Genomic DNA, 15934 nt, shown 5'->3' with positions numbered 1-15934 from the left:
AAAAGAGAAAGCAAATCCTGTTTCCTTTGCTTTGGGGATGGTGACAAGGAGAGCAATTTAAAGGGTTGGAAAAAGCTGTGTCAGGCCCCTTGCAGTCTCTGGACTCACTGCTTCCTTGTTGAACGTGCTGGGCCTCCACTCTTTCCTAGGCGTCATTAGCGCTGCTGAGGGGTCTCGCTCAGGGTTAGCTTTCTCCCTTGGTCAGGGGAAGGGACTTTTTTTTTTTTTTTTTTGAGAAGGGTTCTCACTCTGTCACCCAAGCTGGAGTACAGTGGCATGATCTCGGCTCACTGCAACCTCCGCTTCCTGGGTTCAAGCGATTCTTCTGCCTCAGCCTCCCAAGTAGCTGAGATTACAGGCACCCACCACCATGCCTGGCTAATTTTTGTATTTTTAGTAGAGATGGGCCTTCAGTATGTTGGTCAGGCTGGTCTCAAACTCCTGACCTCATGATCCGCCCACCTTGGTCTCCCAAAGTGCTGGGATTACAGGCGTGAGCCACCACTGCCCAGCCGGGAAGGGACTTTTGCAACAGTATGAATGTTTCTTTTAGACAGAACCTTGTTCTTGATTTTGGGTAGCATTCCAAAGGAAGGAGAGGGTTCTTGTGTTAAGAGGTCCCTTCAGGACACGGAGAGAGGTTGAGAGCTGGAGAGACCTGGGCTTTTGGGGAGGAAGGACGATGTGAGGTTAAGAGCATCGTATTTGTTGAAGACACAGAGTTGAGGAAGGCTCGCTCTGTGGAAGAGGGCAGTGGAGCTGGGTTGGGATGGAAGAGAAGAGGAATGATACCTCACCTAGGGAGAAGCAGCCCGCAGAAAGGCCTGAAGTAGCAGGAGTCAAGCCCAGATTAGGTGGTCTGAGTGGACGGAGGTAAGGAAGAAACAAGGGCTGGTAAGATTTTAGGCTAGGGAACTTATCTGTAACTGTTGTTTTTGGTGTTGCTAGTACATAAAATCTCACTTGTCATCTTTCTTTCCTCCTATCCCACACCTGGGCTCACCAGGGATCCAGTGAGGGGACTGGTTTGTCTGCCTTGCTTCCCCAACCTAAAAACCTGACTGTGAAAGAGACTAACAGGTTGCTCCTGCCCCATGCCTTCTCCCGCAAACCCTCGGATGGCTCCCCTGATACTAAGCCCTCCAGACTGGCTTCTAAGACCAAGACTTCCTCTCTCGCCCCTGTTGTGGGCACCACAACCACCACTCCGTCACCCTCTGCTATCAAGGCTGCTGCCAAGAGTGCTGCCCTGCAGGTGACAAAGCAGATCACGCAGGAAGAAGACGACAGTGATGAGGAAGTAGCCCCCGAAAACTTTTTCTCCCTCCCTGAAAAGGCTGAGCCACCTGGAGTTGAGCCATACCCTTACCCCATCCCCACTGTCCCTGAAGAGCTGCCTCCAGGCACGGAACCAGAGCCGGCTTTCCAGGACGATGCAGCCAATGCCCCCCTTGAATTCAAGATGGCAGCAGGCTCAAGTGGGGCCCCTTGGATGCCTAAGCCTGGGGACGACTACAGCTACAATCAGTTTTCCACATATGGCGATGCCAATGCCGCTGGTGCTTATTATCAGGTGGGTAGGAGGCACAGAGGGCAGGCGAGGGAATGTTGGAACATGGTGGTCAAGGAGAGCTTTGAGCTAGTGATACAGCCTCTGTGGTGTCACTTTGGCTAAATTAACCTTCTCTATTTATTAGGCCACAGAACATACCTTTATTCTGAACCATATTAATCTAAATTGCCCAAGTCTTGAAGTGTGACAGGGTGAACCACATAAATGACATCTTTATTCTGAAAACAATCTATTTATTTTTTATTGATCCATAATATTTGTACATATTTGTGATTGATATATATATATATCTGTTTTTTTTTCTTCCTAACCTTTATTTTAGGTTCAGGAGGTACATGTACAGGTTTGTTACATGGGTAAATTGCATGTCACGGGTTTGGTGTACAGATTATTTTGTCACCCAGGTAACGAGCATAGTACCTGATAGGTATAGTACCTGATAGGTAGGTTTTTGGCCTTTTTTTTTTTTTTTTTTGGAGAAAGAATCTCACTCTGTCGCCCAGGCTGGAGTGCAGTGGCACAATCTTGGCTCAGCTGCAGCCTCTGCCTCCCGAGTTCAAGCGATTCTCCTGCCTCAGCCTCCCGAGTAGCTGGGACTACAGATGTGTGCCACCCTAACACGCCCAGCTAATTTTTGTATTTGTATTTTATATTTTTTGAGACGGAGTCTTGCTCTGTTGCCCAGGCTGGAGTGCAGTGGCACGATCTTGACTCACTGCAACCTCCGCCTCCCAGGTTCAAGCAACTCTCCCGCCTCAGCCTCCCAAATAGCTGGGACTACAGGCACATTCCACCATGCCCGCTAATTTAATTTTTGTATTTTTAGTAGAGACGGGGTTTCACTGTGTTGGCCAGGGTGGTCTCAAACTTCTGGCCTTAAGTGATCTGCCCGTTGCAGCCTCCTAAAGTGATGGAATTGTAGTGTGAGCCACCACACTTGGCTGTAATAGGTAGTTTTTGATCCTTACCTTCCACACTCAAGTAGGCCCTGGTGTCTATTGTTCCCTTCCTTGTGTCCATGTATACTCAGTGTTTAGTTCCTATTTATAAGTGAAAACGTGGTATTTGGTTTTCTGTTTCTGTGTTAATTTGCTTAATGGCTTCCAGCTCCATCCATGCTGCTGCAAAGGACATGATTTTGTTCTTTTTTTTTATGGCTGTGTAGTATTCCATGGTATATACATACCACATTTTCTTTATTCAGTCCACTGTTGACGGGCATGTAGTTGATTCTGTGTCTTTGCTATTGCAAACAGTGCTGTGATGAACATGTGTGCATGTGTCTTTACAGTAAAGTAATTTATATTCCTTTGGGTATATACCCAGTAATGGGATTGCTGGGTTGAATGGTAGCTCTGTTTTAAGTTCTTTGAGAAATCTCCAAACTACTTTCCACGGTGGCTGAACTAATTTACATTCCCATCTGCAGCGTATAAGTGTTCTCGTTTCTCCACAACCTTGCCAGCATCTTTTTTTTTTTTTTTTTTTTTGAGATGGAGTCTCACTCTGTCGCCCAGGCTGGAGTGCAATGGTGCGATCTCAGCTCGCCGCAACCTCTGCCTCCCAGGTTCAAGCGATTATCCTCCATCAGCCTCCCTAGTAGTTTGGATTACAGGCATGCGCCACCATGACCCGCTAATTTTTTTTTTGTATTTTTAGTAGAAACAGGGTTTCTCCATGTTGGTCAGGCTGGTCTTGAACTCCTGACCTCAAATGATCTGCCCACCTGGGCCTCCCAACGTGCTGGGGTTACAGAGGTGAGCTACCGCGCCCTGCCTATTTTTTATTTTTTTATTTTTGAGACGGAGTCTTGCTCTGTCACCCAGGCTGGAGTGCAGTGGTGCGATCCCGGCTCACTGCAACCTCCACCTCCCAGGTTCAAGCGATTCTCCCACCTCAGCCTCTCGAGTAACTGGGATTATATGCGCCTGCCACCATGCCTGGCTAATTTTTGTATTTTTAGTAGAGACTGGGTTTCACCATGTTGGTCAGGCTGGTCTGGAACTCCTGATCTCAGGTGATCTGCCCACCTTGGACTCCCAAAGTGATGGGATTACAGGCGTGAGCCACCGTACCCCACCAACTTTTGGTTTTATTGCCTGTGCTTTTGAGGTCTTAGCTATAAAATTTTTCCTAGACCAGTGTCCTGGAGCACTTCCCCTATGTTGAAAACAAAATTTGATGTCGGAGCTGGTGAGAGGTATGAAGGGAAGGTGGAAGAGGACTGGTATCTAATCTTAGAATTACAAGATAGCTTCCTGAAATGTGGATGATGAGGATAAGGGAATCTATGGCATAGACGTCTAGATAGCAGTTAGTTTAAGAAGAGTTTCTAGAGGTGAGGAGTATTGAGAAAAACAGGAAGGGAGAGTTGGGGCCAAGGAGGAAAGAAGGGAATCTGGAGGGTTGAGTGTAAAGTAAGAATAAAGAGAATCAAAAAAAAATAATAAATAAAGAGAATCCTGAGGGTGGTTTGAGGTTTGAATCTCAAGCTGAGTTTGGGCAAGTTACTTAAACTGCCTCTCTCAGTCTCAGATTCTTCAGGTGTAAAATGGGATATCAGAGCAACTCAAAGCGTTGCTAAAATAATTACATTAGTTTAGCGTGGTGGTTCCTGGAAAATAGTAAATGTTCAATAAATGCTGATTGTAACTTTTTATTCACGTTGTATTCACCTGTTGTTCGGAAGAGATATTTAGATTTGATGTGTATGGCCTCAGAGAGTAAAAGTATAGAATGCCAGGTTATACGTAGGTTTAAGAGAGAATTCCTAGCAGTCAGAGCTTCTCAAGATGTAGAGGGCTCCTAGGAGCAGGAGTTGGGGGACCTGGCACCAGTGGTGGAGTTGAACAGAGGCAGCTGGCTGGCCCCATGACTGGGCAGCTTCAGCAAGTTTAAAAACTGCTGGCCTGGGATGGTTGGAAGACTTAAGTCCCTTCAACCACTGTGATTCTCTGAATGGTCAGCATTATTGTTTTCAATCTGGGCATGAGTGAAGAGAGAGGGCTTTGTGGAGAACCTGTTCTGACCAAATACTTTGAAAACAATTTCGTTTCCTAAATCTTTGCTGTTAAGCCTTGTTGTTTCCTATAGGCTGAGCAGAGATAGTATATCTGCCCTTAAGGTTGTTCTTAGAAGGATGGAGGAAGATAGGCTGGGCTTGGTGGCTCACACCTGTAATCCCAGCACTTTGGGAGGCCAAGGCAGGCGGATCACCTGAGGTCAGGAGTTCAAGACCAGCCTGACCAATATGATGAAACTCCGTCTCTACTAAAAATACAAAAATTAGGTGAGCATGCTGGCATGCGCCTGTAATCCCAGCTACATGGAAGGCTGAGACAGGAGAATCGCTTGAACCCAGGAGGCGAGGTTGCAGTGAGCCAAGATGGCGCCATTGCACTCCAGCCTGGGCAACAAGAGCGAAACTCCATCTCAAAAAGAGAAGGATGGAGAAAGATAGTGTTTTTACCTCTTTAGCAGGAAAATAAAAAAGATGCTATTTAAATTGAATAACAAATTGGAATTCTATATGCAGTTATAAACACCACTGAGGTAATCTATGTAAATTAAAGCACTTTAAATACACTAGGGGACTCTGAAATGTAAATGTATCTTATTGTGAATACCATTATAAAAAAAATCCATACTCTAATTGCTCTGGATTTTTATATATTATTTTATGTAGTGAATATTAAACCTATTTTCATTTAGCTCATCATAAAACAAATGTTCTTAGAAGGGCATTTCTTGGAGTTTAAGACGAAGTGGAAGAATTAGGAAAAAGTATAGGCAAGGAGGAAACAGTTTATTGGCCCTGTGGCTGCCTGACTTCACCAAGCAGAGGCCTTGCCCTTGCCTTCACCCTCCTCTTCCTCTAGGGTCTGCAGCAACATCTGGGTCACTCGCCTCTAAGGGGAATCATGAGATTCCTGAACTCAAAATCTGGTAAACGAACCTGCTTTGTTCCCAGCTTTGTAAGTTTCATTGTATCCTAATAGTGGTTATTTTAAATCAGAGATCTATAACCTCCCCACCCGGTTTAGACTGTTTCCCTGTATCCACAGGACCAAACTAGAATGAGGAGCAGGAATGGCATGACGTATGCCTTCTTGTCCCTGCTCGCGTCGTAGCTCATTGGGGTCTTACGAGCAGGAGGAGCAGGGCTGAGGGCATGGTAGAGGTAAGAGGTGAGAGTCTCTCTTAGGAAGTAGCTGAGGGAGCAAGGTATAGATTGAAGCAGGAGAGACTGTCTTTGTTTCTTGTTACCCTTTCCTAAAAAATATCCATCTGTCTGGATAGTGTAGGTGAGAAAAGCTGTAGGGACTGTTCTTGAGTTGTAGGTCGGTCCTTGGGATCTATGCCTTTAACTGGTTTGTTTGAGGAAGCTGTAGTGTAGCTATCTCACCACTGCCTCTTTGATGACAATTTTCTGTTTCTGGACAGACCTTACCTTCCCCTCTCCAACTGTGCCCTCAGTTGGTGTGTTTTTCTTTCCTGTTTGGCTGCAGGATTATTACAGTGGTGGCTACTATCCTGCACAGGACCCGGCCCTGGTCCCCCCCCAGGAAATTGCCCCAGATGCCTCCTTCATCGATGACGAAGCAGTAAGTTAACAAAGCACAAGTGACCATCTTTGACCGCTGGGCACCACGTTTCAAATCTGAAGCCAAAGGAAATTAAAAAAACACACACACACAAAAGACAAAACTGTATCAGGATTAGGTTGGCAACATGTAACGGAGAAACTCTAAATAATAGTGGCTTATATAAAGGAAGTTAGTTTTTTTCTTCATGGAAGAAGGATATGGGTAGGCAGGCCAGGGGTGCTTTGGAAGCTCCACAGAGTCAGGGATCTAGTCCCCTTCTTTTTTTTTTTTTTTTGGTAGAGACGGGGTCTTGCTTGTTGTCCAGGCTGCACTTGAACTCCTGGGCTCAAGCATTCCTTCTGCCTTGGTCTCCCAAAGTGGTGGGATTACAGGTATGATTTACCGTGCCTGGCTTCAGTCTCTTTCTGATCATCTCTTTGCCATCCCTAGGCTGTGGCCTTTATTCTTATGGTCCATGATAGTTAAAGCTACAGCCATCACATTGGCATTGGAGATGTAGCAGGGTAGAGAAAGAAAGAGGAGGAACACTTTCCCTCGCTTTCTATGAGACTTCCTGAAAGTTCCTAAGAGCACGTCCACTTTGATCTCACTGACTAGAATCTGCTCATATGGCCATATCTAGTTGTTTGTGTTTTTTTTGTTTTTTGTTTGTTTGTTTGTTTTGAGCAGAGTCTTGCTTTGTTGCCCAGGCTGGAGTATGGTGGCACGATCTCAGCTCACTACAACCTCTGCCTCCCAGGCTCAAGCGATTCTTGTGCCTCAGCCTCCTGAGTAGGAGTAGCTGGGATTACAGGCATGTGCCACCATGTCCAGCTAATTTTTGTATTTTTAGTAGAGACGGGGTTTCACCACATTGGCCCAGGCTAGTCTCGAACTCCTGGCCTCAAGTGATCAGCCCGTCTCAGCCTCCCAAAGTGCTGGGGTTACAGGCATGAGCCACTGCATCTAGCCGGCCATATCTAGTTGTAAGGGGGTCTAGGAAATGTAGTGTTTTATTAGTTGTGTGGTAATATGCCTAGCAAAAATTTTGGATTCTTTCACACTAAAGAAGAGGAGAATGGATTTGGGGAGGCACCAAGCAGCTATGTTAAATACCATTGTGTTTCACATAATGGTCTCTCACTGCTGCTGAGCTTTCCCAAGCTTCAGCAAAAGGAAAGGTGAAAGCACAATGTCCTGTGACTTTCAGGCCCTTATTCAGGATATAAAGTACTGTTCTATCTGCAGGGAAGTCACAGCCTATTAGGAGGGATCTGCAGAAATAGGGGGTGCTACCTCTCCATGGAGGTTCTTATAAAAAATAATTCTTCTCTGCTTACCTTTTCCCAGAAAGGTGTCCATCCCTTTGCATACTTCTGCCTGTGCTTGTTACTGTGTTCATCCACTCCCCTATGGATATCCTTCTTGGCAGGTTTGATAGTTGGTTTCTTTGGGAACCAACTAAGCCTAGGAGACAGCTGAGAACCCAGTTAGTGGCAAAAGTCAGTTTCTTCTAGGTAGAGTGAGTATAGAAGGCCTCACTGATGTTGAGATCAGGACTGGGTCTCACTGAAGCTTCTAAGTTTTAAAATTCTATTCCTTCTTCACCCCACATTCGCTTTGAGGCACACCTCTGGATGACTTGTGTGATTTGCATTTTGCTTTTTTAGGAAGAGGAAGGCGTAGCAGTCTCCTAGAAAGTTTACTGGGCTTTTTTTTTTCTTTACCTTAAAAGCTTTTGAAGTAAAGCTAAGACTCTGTGTGTGTGAGAGACTCCTTTTCTACGCAGCCCCACATTCTTTGTCTCTGATGTCCACTCTGGTGTGGGGTCTGTTGATTCGGTGATACCGAACAATTAGAAGGAACAGAGATGGACAACAAATGATTTTTAAAGGAGAAATCCTGGAGTTCTGTGTTTTCTGGGGGCTTGAAATTTTATTTTTTTAGAGGCGAGGTCTTGCTGTGTTTCCCAGGGACCACAGGCACACACCACCACACCCGGCTAATTTTTTAATTTTTTTATAGAGATGGGGTCTCACTTTATTGCCCAGGCTTGTCTCAAACTTCTGGGCTCAAGTGATCCTTCCACCTTGCCTCCCAAAGTGCTGGTATTATAGATGTGAGTCACCCTGCTTGGCGTGCTCTGAATTCTTTTTTTCTTTCTTTTTTTTTTTTTTTTGGAGACAAGAGTTTCACTCTTCCCGCCCAGGCTGGAGTGCAATGGTGCGATCTCGGCTCTCTGCAACCTCTGCCTCCTGGGTTCAAGCGATTCTCCTGACTCAGCCTCCCAAGTAGCTGGGATTACAAGTATGCACCACCACGCCCAGCTGATTTTGTATTTTTGGTAGAGGCGAGGTTTCTCCATGTTGGTCAGGCTGGTATTGAACTCCCGACCTCAGGTGATCCGCCCACCTCGGCCTCCCAAAGTGCTGGGATTACAGGTGTGAGCCACCGTGCCTGGCCTACTCTGAATTCTTAATTCTAAAATTGTATGCAGTCCTTTTAGGCAGATACCATTAAAATAAAATTGATTTGGGGGTACATGTGCCAGTTTGTTACATGGATATATTGCATAGTGGTAGGCAGATACCATTTGAATACAAATTCATATCACTGGTTCTCTGCTCTCATTCATGTTTGGAGATACCTCTTAGCTTCCCTTTTCCTGGGTTCAGGAGACGTTCTGAGTAGAAGTAGCCTTTCATCTGGCATCAAGGGAGTTTGGTAGATGGCAGGGTGAAAGGACGTAGAGAACTGAGGGTGCCTTGGGATTGGTGAGTCACAAAATCATTCCATAAACTCTGGCTCTTTAGTGGCATCTGCTGACCCCCTTGCCCAGATTCCTGACTCCTGCATTTTTTTCTTTCCCAGTTCAAGCGGCTGCAGGGCAAGAGGAACCGAGGGAGAGAAGAAATCAACTTTGTGGAGATCAAAGGTGATGACCAGCTCAGTGGGGCCCAGCAATGGATGACTAAGTCATTGACAGAAGAGAAAACCATGAAGTCATTCAGCAAAGTAAGTGGGAAACGTCTATTGAGTGGTCAGCTTGGGAAGCTGCAAAGCAAAATCTTGTCTTAATCCCCGTCTTGACCCCACACCCCATTGTTATTGTCACAGCACCTTTAGCAAACACATTTTGCCCATGGTACTGGAGTATGCACTAAACCTCACAGATACAGCTCCTGCCCTCTAGAACTTTGCAGGACTTTAACAGCTCTGCAGCTGGATGGGGGCTCTGGTTGCTGAGATCGAGTAGTTGGAGAGGCCTCCCAGCCTGTGGTTGTGGCTCCTTCTCAGGCTGCACAGAATCCACAGCTGCTCTACTCTTGCCCTACAGTCAGATCCTTCTTTCCTTTTTTTGATTTAAAGTTTTTTGCTTTTTTTGTTTTAATTTTTATTCTTTTAAAATACTATCTTCTTCCTTTCCTTCCCTCCCTCCCTCCTTTCCTCCTTTCCTCCTTCCTTCCTTCCAATTGTTTTCATTTTGTGGTGTTTTTTTTTTTTTTTTTTTTTTTTTTCAGAGTCTCACTCTGTTGCCCAGGCTGGCATGCACTGGCTCAATCACAACTTATTGCAACCTCTGCCTCCCAGGCTCAAGTGATCCTCCCACCTCAGTTGCTGGGACTACAGGTGCATGCCACCATACCCATCTAATTTTTGTATTTTTTTGCAGAGTTGGAGTTTCACTATATTGTCCGGGCTGGTCTCGAACTCCTGGCCTCGAGTGATCCACCTACCCTGGCCTTGGCCTGCCAAAGTGCTGGGATTACAGGCATGAGCCACTATACCCGGCCCCGGTTAGTTCATTGTTTCAAGCTGGGACCTGGCTCAGCACATTTTTGAGGTGTGGGCACAACAGCACCTCAGAAATCCTGGAGTCCCTAGATTCTGAGCGTGCAACTCTTCTGTGTTCTCTTCATTATAGATGGTAGCCAGCTGTAGTCTTTCCAATGCTTTTATTCATCACATTTCCCACACCACACTCCTGCCTTCTCTGTCCTAGTTTTCTTCAGTCAGTATGATGAACATTTCTTCACCTAGTAGCTGAGAACAGCAAATGTGGACATTTATGAGCCTGCCACAGGAGGGGAAATGTGGGAAAACCCTGGACTTGAGCCCAGCACCAGCGAGACCAAGGTCGAGGATTTTGTTCCCTTTTCCTCCCCCCATTTGCTTTGCTTTGTTCTATGGCTACAGATGGCCATACAAGCCCCAGCCGTTTGTTTTAACTGAATGCTGGCGGTCATACAGGACAGAGCAAAGGACTGTGGTTAGATCAGCATAGATCCATCACTGTTTACTGGAAAAACCACTTAGGAGAGCATGCTCTACCAACTGTGGGTTGAGAAGCATAGTCACATAGTAATAGCTACTGTTGTTAATGCTCACCGTGGGCCAGGAATGGAGCTGGATGTTTTATGTGTGTCATCTTTAACTGTCACATCAAATGACATTAAATAGCAGCAAGCAATTAGTATTTGCTATTTTCCTATCTCCAAGTTTTCTTGCCACCGTCTCATTATATTGAACTAGATTTTGTTAAAAGGAGAAAAAGATATGGTCCTTGTCCTTGAGGAGTTGACAGCATAGTTGGGAAGAAGAGATTTAAGGACACTTGAGTGTAAATGATTACAGTACAAATTGATTACATAAGTGCTGAGGAGACTCTAGAGAGGAGTTTTGGGAGTTGGGTGGAGATGATTAGGAAGCTTCTAGTCTGAGACAACTCTGGCAGAGGACAGAAAAACCGCAGAATGAAAGCCCAGACCAATATAGACTTTGACAGTAAATCATTTGCATCAAAGTCTGGTTATGGGTTCAGTGCAGTTACGGGCGGAGGCTGGAAGATTGGGGAGAGGTAGAGTGATTGTGAAATTTCTAATTCCAGGGAAGCTGCTGGCACTTACTAGAATGGGGAAGGCGGGGGTTTTAGCCAGAGGTGATTGATGGGAGCGAGCTTGATAAGCAGTAGGTGGGAGACAGGCTAGACATCTGGCTTGACTGGGGAGAGGGGGACAGAGATGAAGAGAGTTTGAAGGGAGATGGGCACAGGGATTGTGGGAGGGCCTGGCAGGGGGCCAGAAGGTCACCTGTGCCCTGGCCCACAAACTGTTTCAGACTGACTGCAGGCAGTTAAACTGGTCTCAGATGTCCACAGCAGACAGAACCCCATGCTGGGTGCTAGGGGTGGGGTGGGATTACCAAAGACACAGAAGACAGTCCTGACCTCAAAGCATTTCCAGTCTAGTGGGGGATATTAGCAGGCTATTTCAGGCAAGTGTTCTGAGCTGGGTTTTTTGTATAATGGCTTTAATAAAAATAAAGGCTTTGTAAGTATATAGAGGTAAAAACAGCTCCAACTTTTCTCCCCCAGGATTTGGGCTGTGGAATTGGCTTCTCAGCCCCTAACACCACACCATCTGGGCACATGAGAAACTTCTGCTTTCATCCTGTGGATTAATGAATATGTTTTCTTCTCTTGCAGAAGAAAGGTGAGCAGCCAACAGGCCAGCAGCGGCGGAAACACCAGATCACATATCTTATTCATCAGGTGAGAGACAGCTGAGGGCTCTGGCTCAGGCAGGATCTCTGTAAATCTGGGAATTTGAAGGCTGAGATACGAGTTAGAAGCCCAGATGCTTATCTTTTAGCAGCCCATCTTTTAGCAGGCATCCTCTCCTATTCTCAGAGCGGCCACTAGGAGGGGATACATCCTTCAGAATTATCCTGCTCTACTTCAGTCTCAATGCAGATAAGATTCAGGTGCAGGTGCTTAGAATAAAACTCTTTTAAGTGAAAATCCAGATATCCAAAACATAATGTAAGAGGAGAGTGAAATGGTTTATCATAGGGTTCTTTTAAATAGCAGGTTTCTCTAGTAATTTAAAAAACTTAAAAAAAAAGTTGATCCACCAACTTAGCCAAACATCCACCTGATGAAGAGGTTGGTTTTATATTCTTCACTTCTGTGGCAGGGAACATCAACACAAATAATTCAGAATTACAGATAATCCAAAAATGTCTTTTGAAACTCGAATATGTCTTGGTATTTATTTAATATGACTGGGCAGCTTTCAAATACAGTTGACTCTTGACCAACACAGAGGGTTAGGGATGCCAGCACCCTAAACAGTCAAAAATCTGCATATAACATTTTTTTTTTTCCTTTTTGGAGACAGGGGTCTTACTCTGTCACCCAGGCTGGAGTGCAGTGGTACAATCATGGCTTACTGCAGCTGCCGTCTCCTGGACTCAAATGATCCTCCTACCTCAGTCTCCTAAGTAGCTGGGACCACAGGTGTGTGCCATCACACCCAGCTAATTTAACAGTTTTTTTTGTAGAGATAGGATCTTCCTGTGTAGCCCAGGCTATGTGTATAATTTTCGATTCCCCTAACAGCTAACTACTAATTGCCTACTGTTGACCAGAATCCTTACTGATAACACATATTTTGCATTTTGCAAAATGTGCTGGGTTGTCACACCTGCTGGCATAGCTGCAGCGATAGCAACCACTTCACAAATTTCCTTTTTTTTTGAGACGGAGTCTCGCTCTGTTGCCAGGCTGGAGTGCAGTGGCGCAATTCCTTTTCTTTTTTCACAGTGGTCCTTATGCTAGATTCATTTATCTTGAAGTGGCAGATAACTGCAGCTGCAGACCCCAGTCTATGGAACGTACCAAACAAGTCAGCTTTTTCTTGTAATGTCATGACTTTTCTCTGCTGCTTGGGAGCACTTCAGCATGACTAGCAGCACTTCGTATGGGTCTTATGGTGTTAAGATTTATGGGCTGGGCATGGTGACTCACGCCTGTAATCCCGGTACTTTCGGAGGCTGAGGTGGGCGGATCACGAGGTCAGGAATTCGAGACCAGCCTGACCAACATGGTGAAACCCTGTCTCTACTAAAAATACAAAAAATTAGCCAGGCGTGGTGCCTGTAATTCCAGCTACTCAGGAGGCTGAGGCAGGAGAGTCGCTTGAACCCGGGAGGTGGAGGTTGCAGTGAGCTGAGATCGCGCCACTGCACTTCAGCCTGGGTGAGACTCCATCTCAAAAAAAAAAAAAAAAAAGATTTATGATATTGTACGCAATGAAAAACACACGAGAACTGAGAGAGCACATTTTACTGTGATATGCAACATACTAGAGAGACAAGCAGCTCCCGTGGAAATGATTAGCATTATGTGGTGTTTTAAGCAGGTACAATACTTGAGCTCACTGCAATAGCCATAAGAGGTGGCTGTGAAATTATGACATTAGTACAGTGTGTACTACAGTGAATTTTATGCAGTTAAGATTTAATGCTGTATCTTTATATTTGTTGATGTTTCTCTTGACTACAAATGGCACCATGTATGATCTGTATTTGTGTGTGTACATTTTGATAAATTTTAACTTTTAGAGATTTGTGTATATTTTATGGCAGTAATGATAAAAATAGACTAGTACCTACATATATTTTATGCATTCACAACATACCTTTTTCTTAGTTTTTTTGTATTTCTAAGTTAACACAGTTTGTGTTTTCAAGTTGTCACGAATTTCCAAAAAAAGTTCTAATATATTAAATATTTATTAGAAAACAACCCATGTATGAGTGGACCTGTGCAGCTCAAACTCGTGTTAAGGGTCAACTGTATTTAGTCATTAAATATCTTTTTAAGACTTATTGAACTAAATGGTGTCAAAGATACAGACATGAATAAGACCCTTTCCTGGCCCCTTTCCTGGGAAGTGTACATTCTGGTTGGTGATTTCATGGCAAATCTTGCTTTCATTGTTTTTGTCATATTTTCACCTTCCTTTCAGGAACTCCTTTGTACTCTTTCCCTGTCTTGTGGTTTGTAGGGAAAGGATTTGAGAGTAGGATATTATTTAAACTCAATCTCTTAACCCCCACCCCAAATTCCAAAGGAGATGAGCAGGCATCAGATAACTTTTGGAGGGTCTTGAGAATCCCCTTTCTAGGGTGGTACTTCTACATTCCAGAATGTGGTATAGAGCCAGGAGTTGTTGAGATCAGAAGAAAGAAGTCATTCTTGTACCTCTCAGTTTTTCACAGCTTCAGTCATTACTTTAAAATCCTTTGAATTTCTAAGGTACCACACACTGTATTCAACACAACTGCAAAACTGTATCTCCAGGCTAAGCAATTGTTTGTTGGTGTTCTGTTTTGACTGGTCCAAGCCTTTGAGACTGTCCTCTCCTACTCTGCCGGTTGGGTGTCTAAGAGAGCTGATTTTCTTCCTAAGAGAGCTGATTTTCTTCCTTTTAGATGCTAAATTCTAGTTTTCATTTGCCCATTTCCTATTTCACCTTTTGAGTTTTAATTCTACTAGAGGAAGCACCAGGATTCTTGAGTCTTTATTCTGCTTAAACCTTGATAACTGTCCAAAGAAATGATTTTTCTTTGCTTTCTTGGGGCCTTCCCCTTTTACTTTGATAAGTCTTTCAAGGGGTTTGCAGTTCCCCCATAATCGTTTTGATAGGAGAAAGATTTTAAATTGGGAAGCTCACAGAGGCAAGAGGACAGCGTTTCTCAGAATTCCAGTTTGACCCTCCCCTACCCTTCTTCCTTGCCACAGGCCAAGGAGCGGGAGCTGGAACTGAAGAACACCTGGTCAGAGAACAAGCTCAGCCGCCGTCAGACCCAAGCCAAATATGGATTCTAGGGCTCTGGAACTGATTGCTCCCAGGATCTCCTGCCAGCCCAGCTGGCCTGGCCCCCAGCTTCACCTCTGGGACCCCAGCTGCTCTAAGCCCAGGATCTCTTTCCCCAAGGACCCAGCCCTCGCCTCTGCGAGAATGAACATATTTGATAGATTTTTCTTAACAAGTTAGAAAATTCAGCTCCTTTCTGTCCTGGAGCTAGCAAAGACTTGTGTGATGCCTCCAAAGGGGCTCTGAGTTCTGGGATGGGAGTTTTGCTCTCTGTCAGGTGTGATAAAATGTTGAACCCTCCCCACCACCACTTTTTTTTTTTTTTAAACCAGGGATGTCTGTTGAAATAAAACATTCAGTCTGACAAACATTGCCTGCCCTGTCCCTGGATTTGTGTTTACCTTGTGTAAAGCACCTTCCAAATGATCTTGAGCTGCCTGATTGCTTTGCTATTTTTCCTCTCTGTCCACCATGTAGCTGGGTTTGTGGCCATTGAAAACCCTAGAAATGGTATGCACAACTTTATATGAGGCAGGATGATTTTCAGAGAGGCCTGTGGTCCCAAATATGTATTGCTAATCTCAGGTACCTCTGGAGACTGGGTGAAGTCAGGAGGTTTTTTCTGTAGCACAAAATAGTGTCAGGCATAAAAATCCTATCCAGCAGGAGGTAAAGTGGCAAAATCCCTGTCCCTGAAGATGATTCAGATTGACGCTGGTAGTCACTGGTCTGGATCAGTTTGGAAGCTTCACATTGAACTTGGGTGCTAGAGAGATACCCTTGGAGACTTCCAGAGCCCTAGCCTTCATTGAAGAAAGGAGGTACAGGGTCTGTAGACTCCAATTATCTGTAAGGCACTGTGACGCCCAGAAGTGGCAAGACGGATGGGATGATTCCAAAAACAGTGTGCAAATCATACTGCAAACCACCACTGAAAAATATGGCTAAGGGTACCAGGATTCCAGTAGGGCTTAGCTGCTGTGGTTTCCTGCAGGAAAGTAGCGTTGAGGAAACTCCTGCAGAGAGCATTGGATGTCAGGTGGAGGAGCTGTTGACCAGAAATAGATGCTTGAGTGTACTGTTGCAGGAAAACACTGGGAAGAATTAGTGTT

The 15934-nt window shown here is 44.9% G+C and overlaps 1 protein-coding gene across 3 annotated transcripts in view; it reads left to right on the top strand.

Annotated features, from left to right (window-relative positions):
• The window catches only part of PRCC (proline rich mitotic checkpoint control factor), a 33619-nt gene extending 18429 nt beyond the window's left edge, over positions 1 to 15190 (top strand). The window contains exons 3-8 of one of the 3 annotated variants that reach the window (XM_055362256.2): positions 1007 to 1573; positions 1896 to 1916; positions 6082 to 6177; positions 9031 to 9174; positions 11645 to 11710; positions 14747 to 15190. In XM_055362256.2, the coding sequence (XP_055218231.1) occupies positions 1007 to 1573; positions 1896 to 1916; positions 6082 to 6177; positions 9031 to 9174; positions 11645 to 11710; positions 14747 to 14833 (981 nt within the window). In that variant the 3' untranslated portion in view covers positions 14834 to 15190. The other 2 variants (XM_004026983.5, XM_063693958.1) reach the window with 2 other exon arrangements.
• Positions 15191 to 15934: the final 744 nt, after the last annotated feature.

This window comes from Gorilla gorilla, chromosome 1 (genome assembly GCF_029281585.2).
Source record: "Gorilla gorilla gorilla isolate KB3781 chromosome 1, NHGRI_mGorGor1-v2.1_pri, whole genome shotgun sequence".
NCBI classification, from domain to species: Eukaryota; Metazoa; Chordata; class Mammalia; order Primates; family Hominidae; genus Gorilla; species Gorilla gorilla.
The sequence above is the reverse complement of the archived record's forward strand: the minus strand, read 5'-3'. Positions and strand labels throughout refer to the sequence as shown.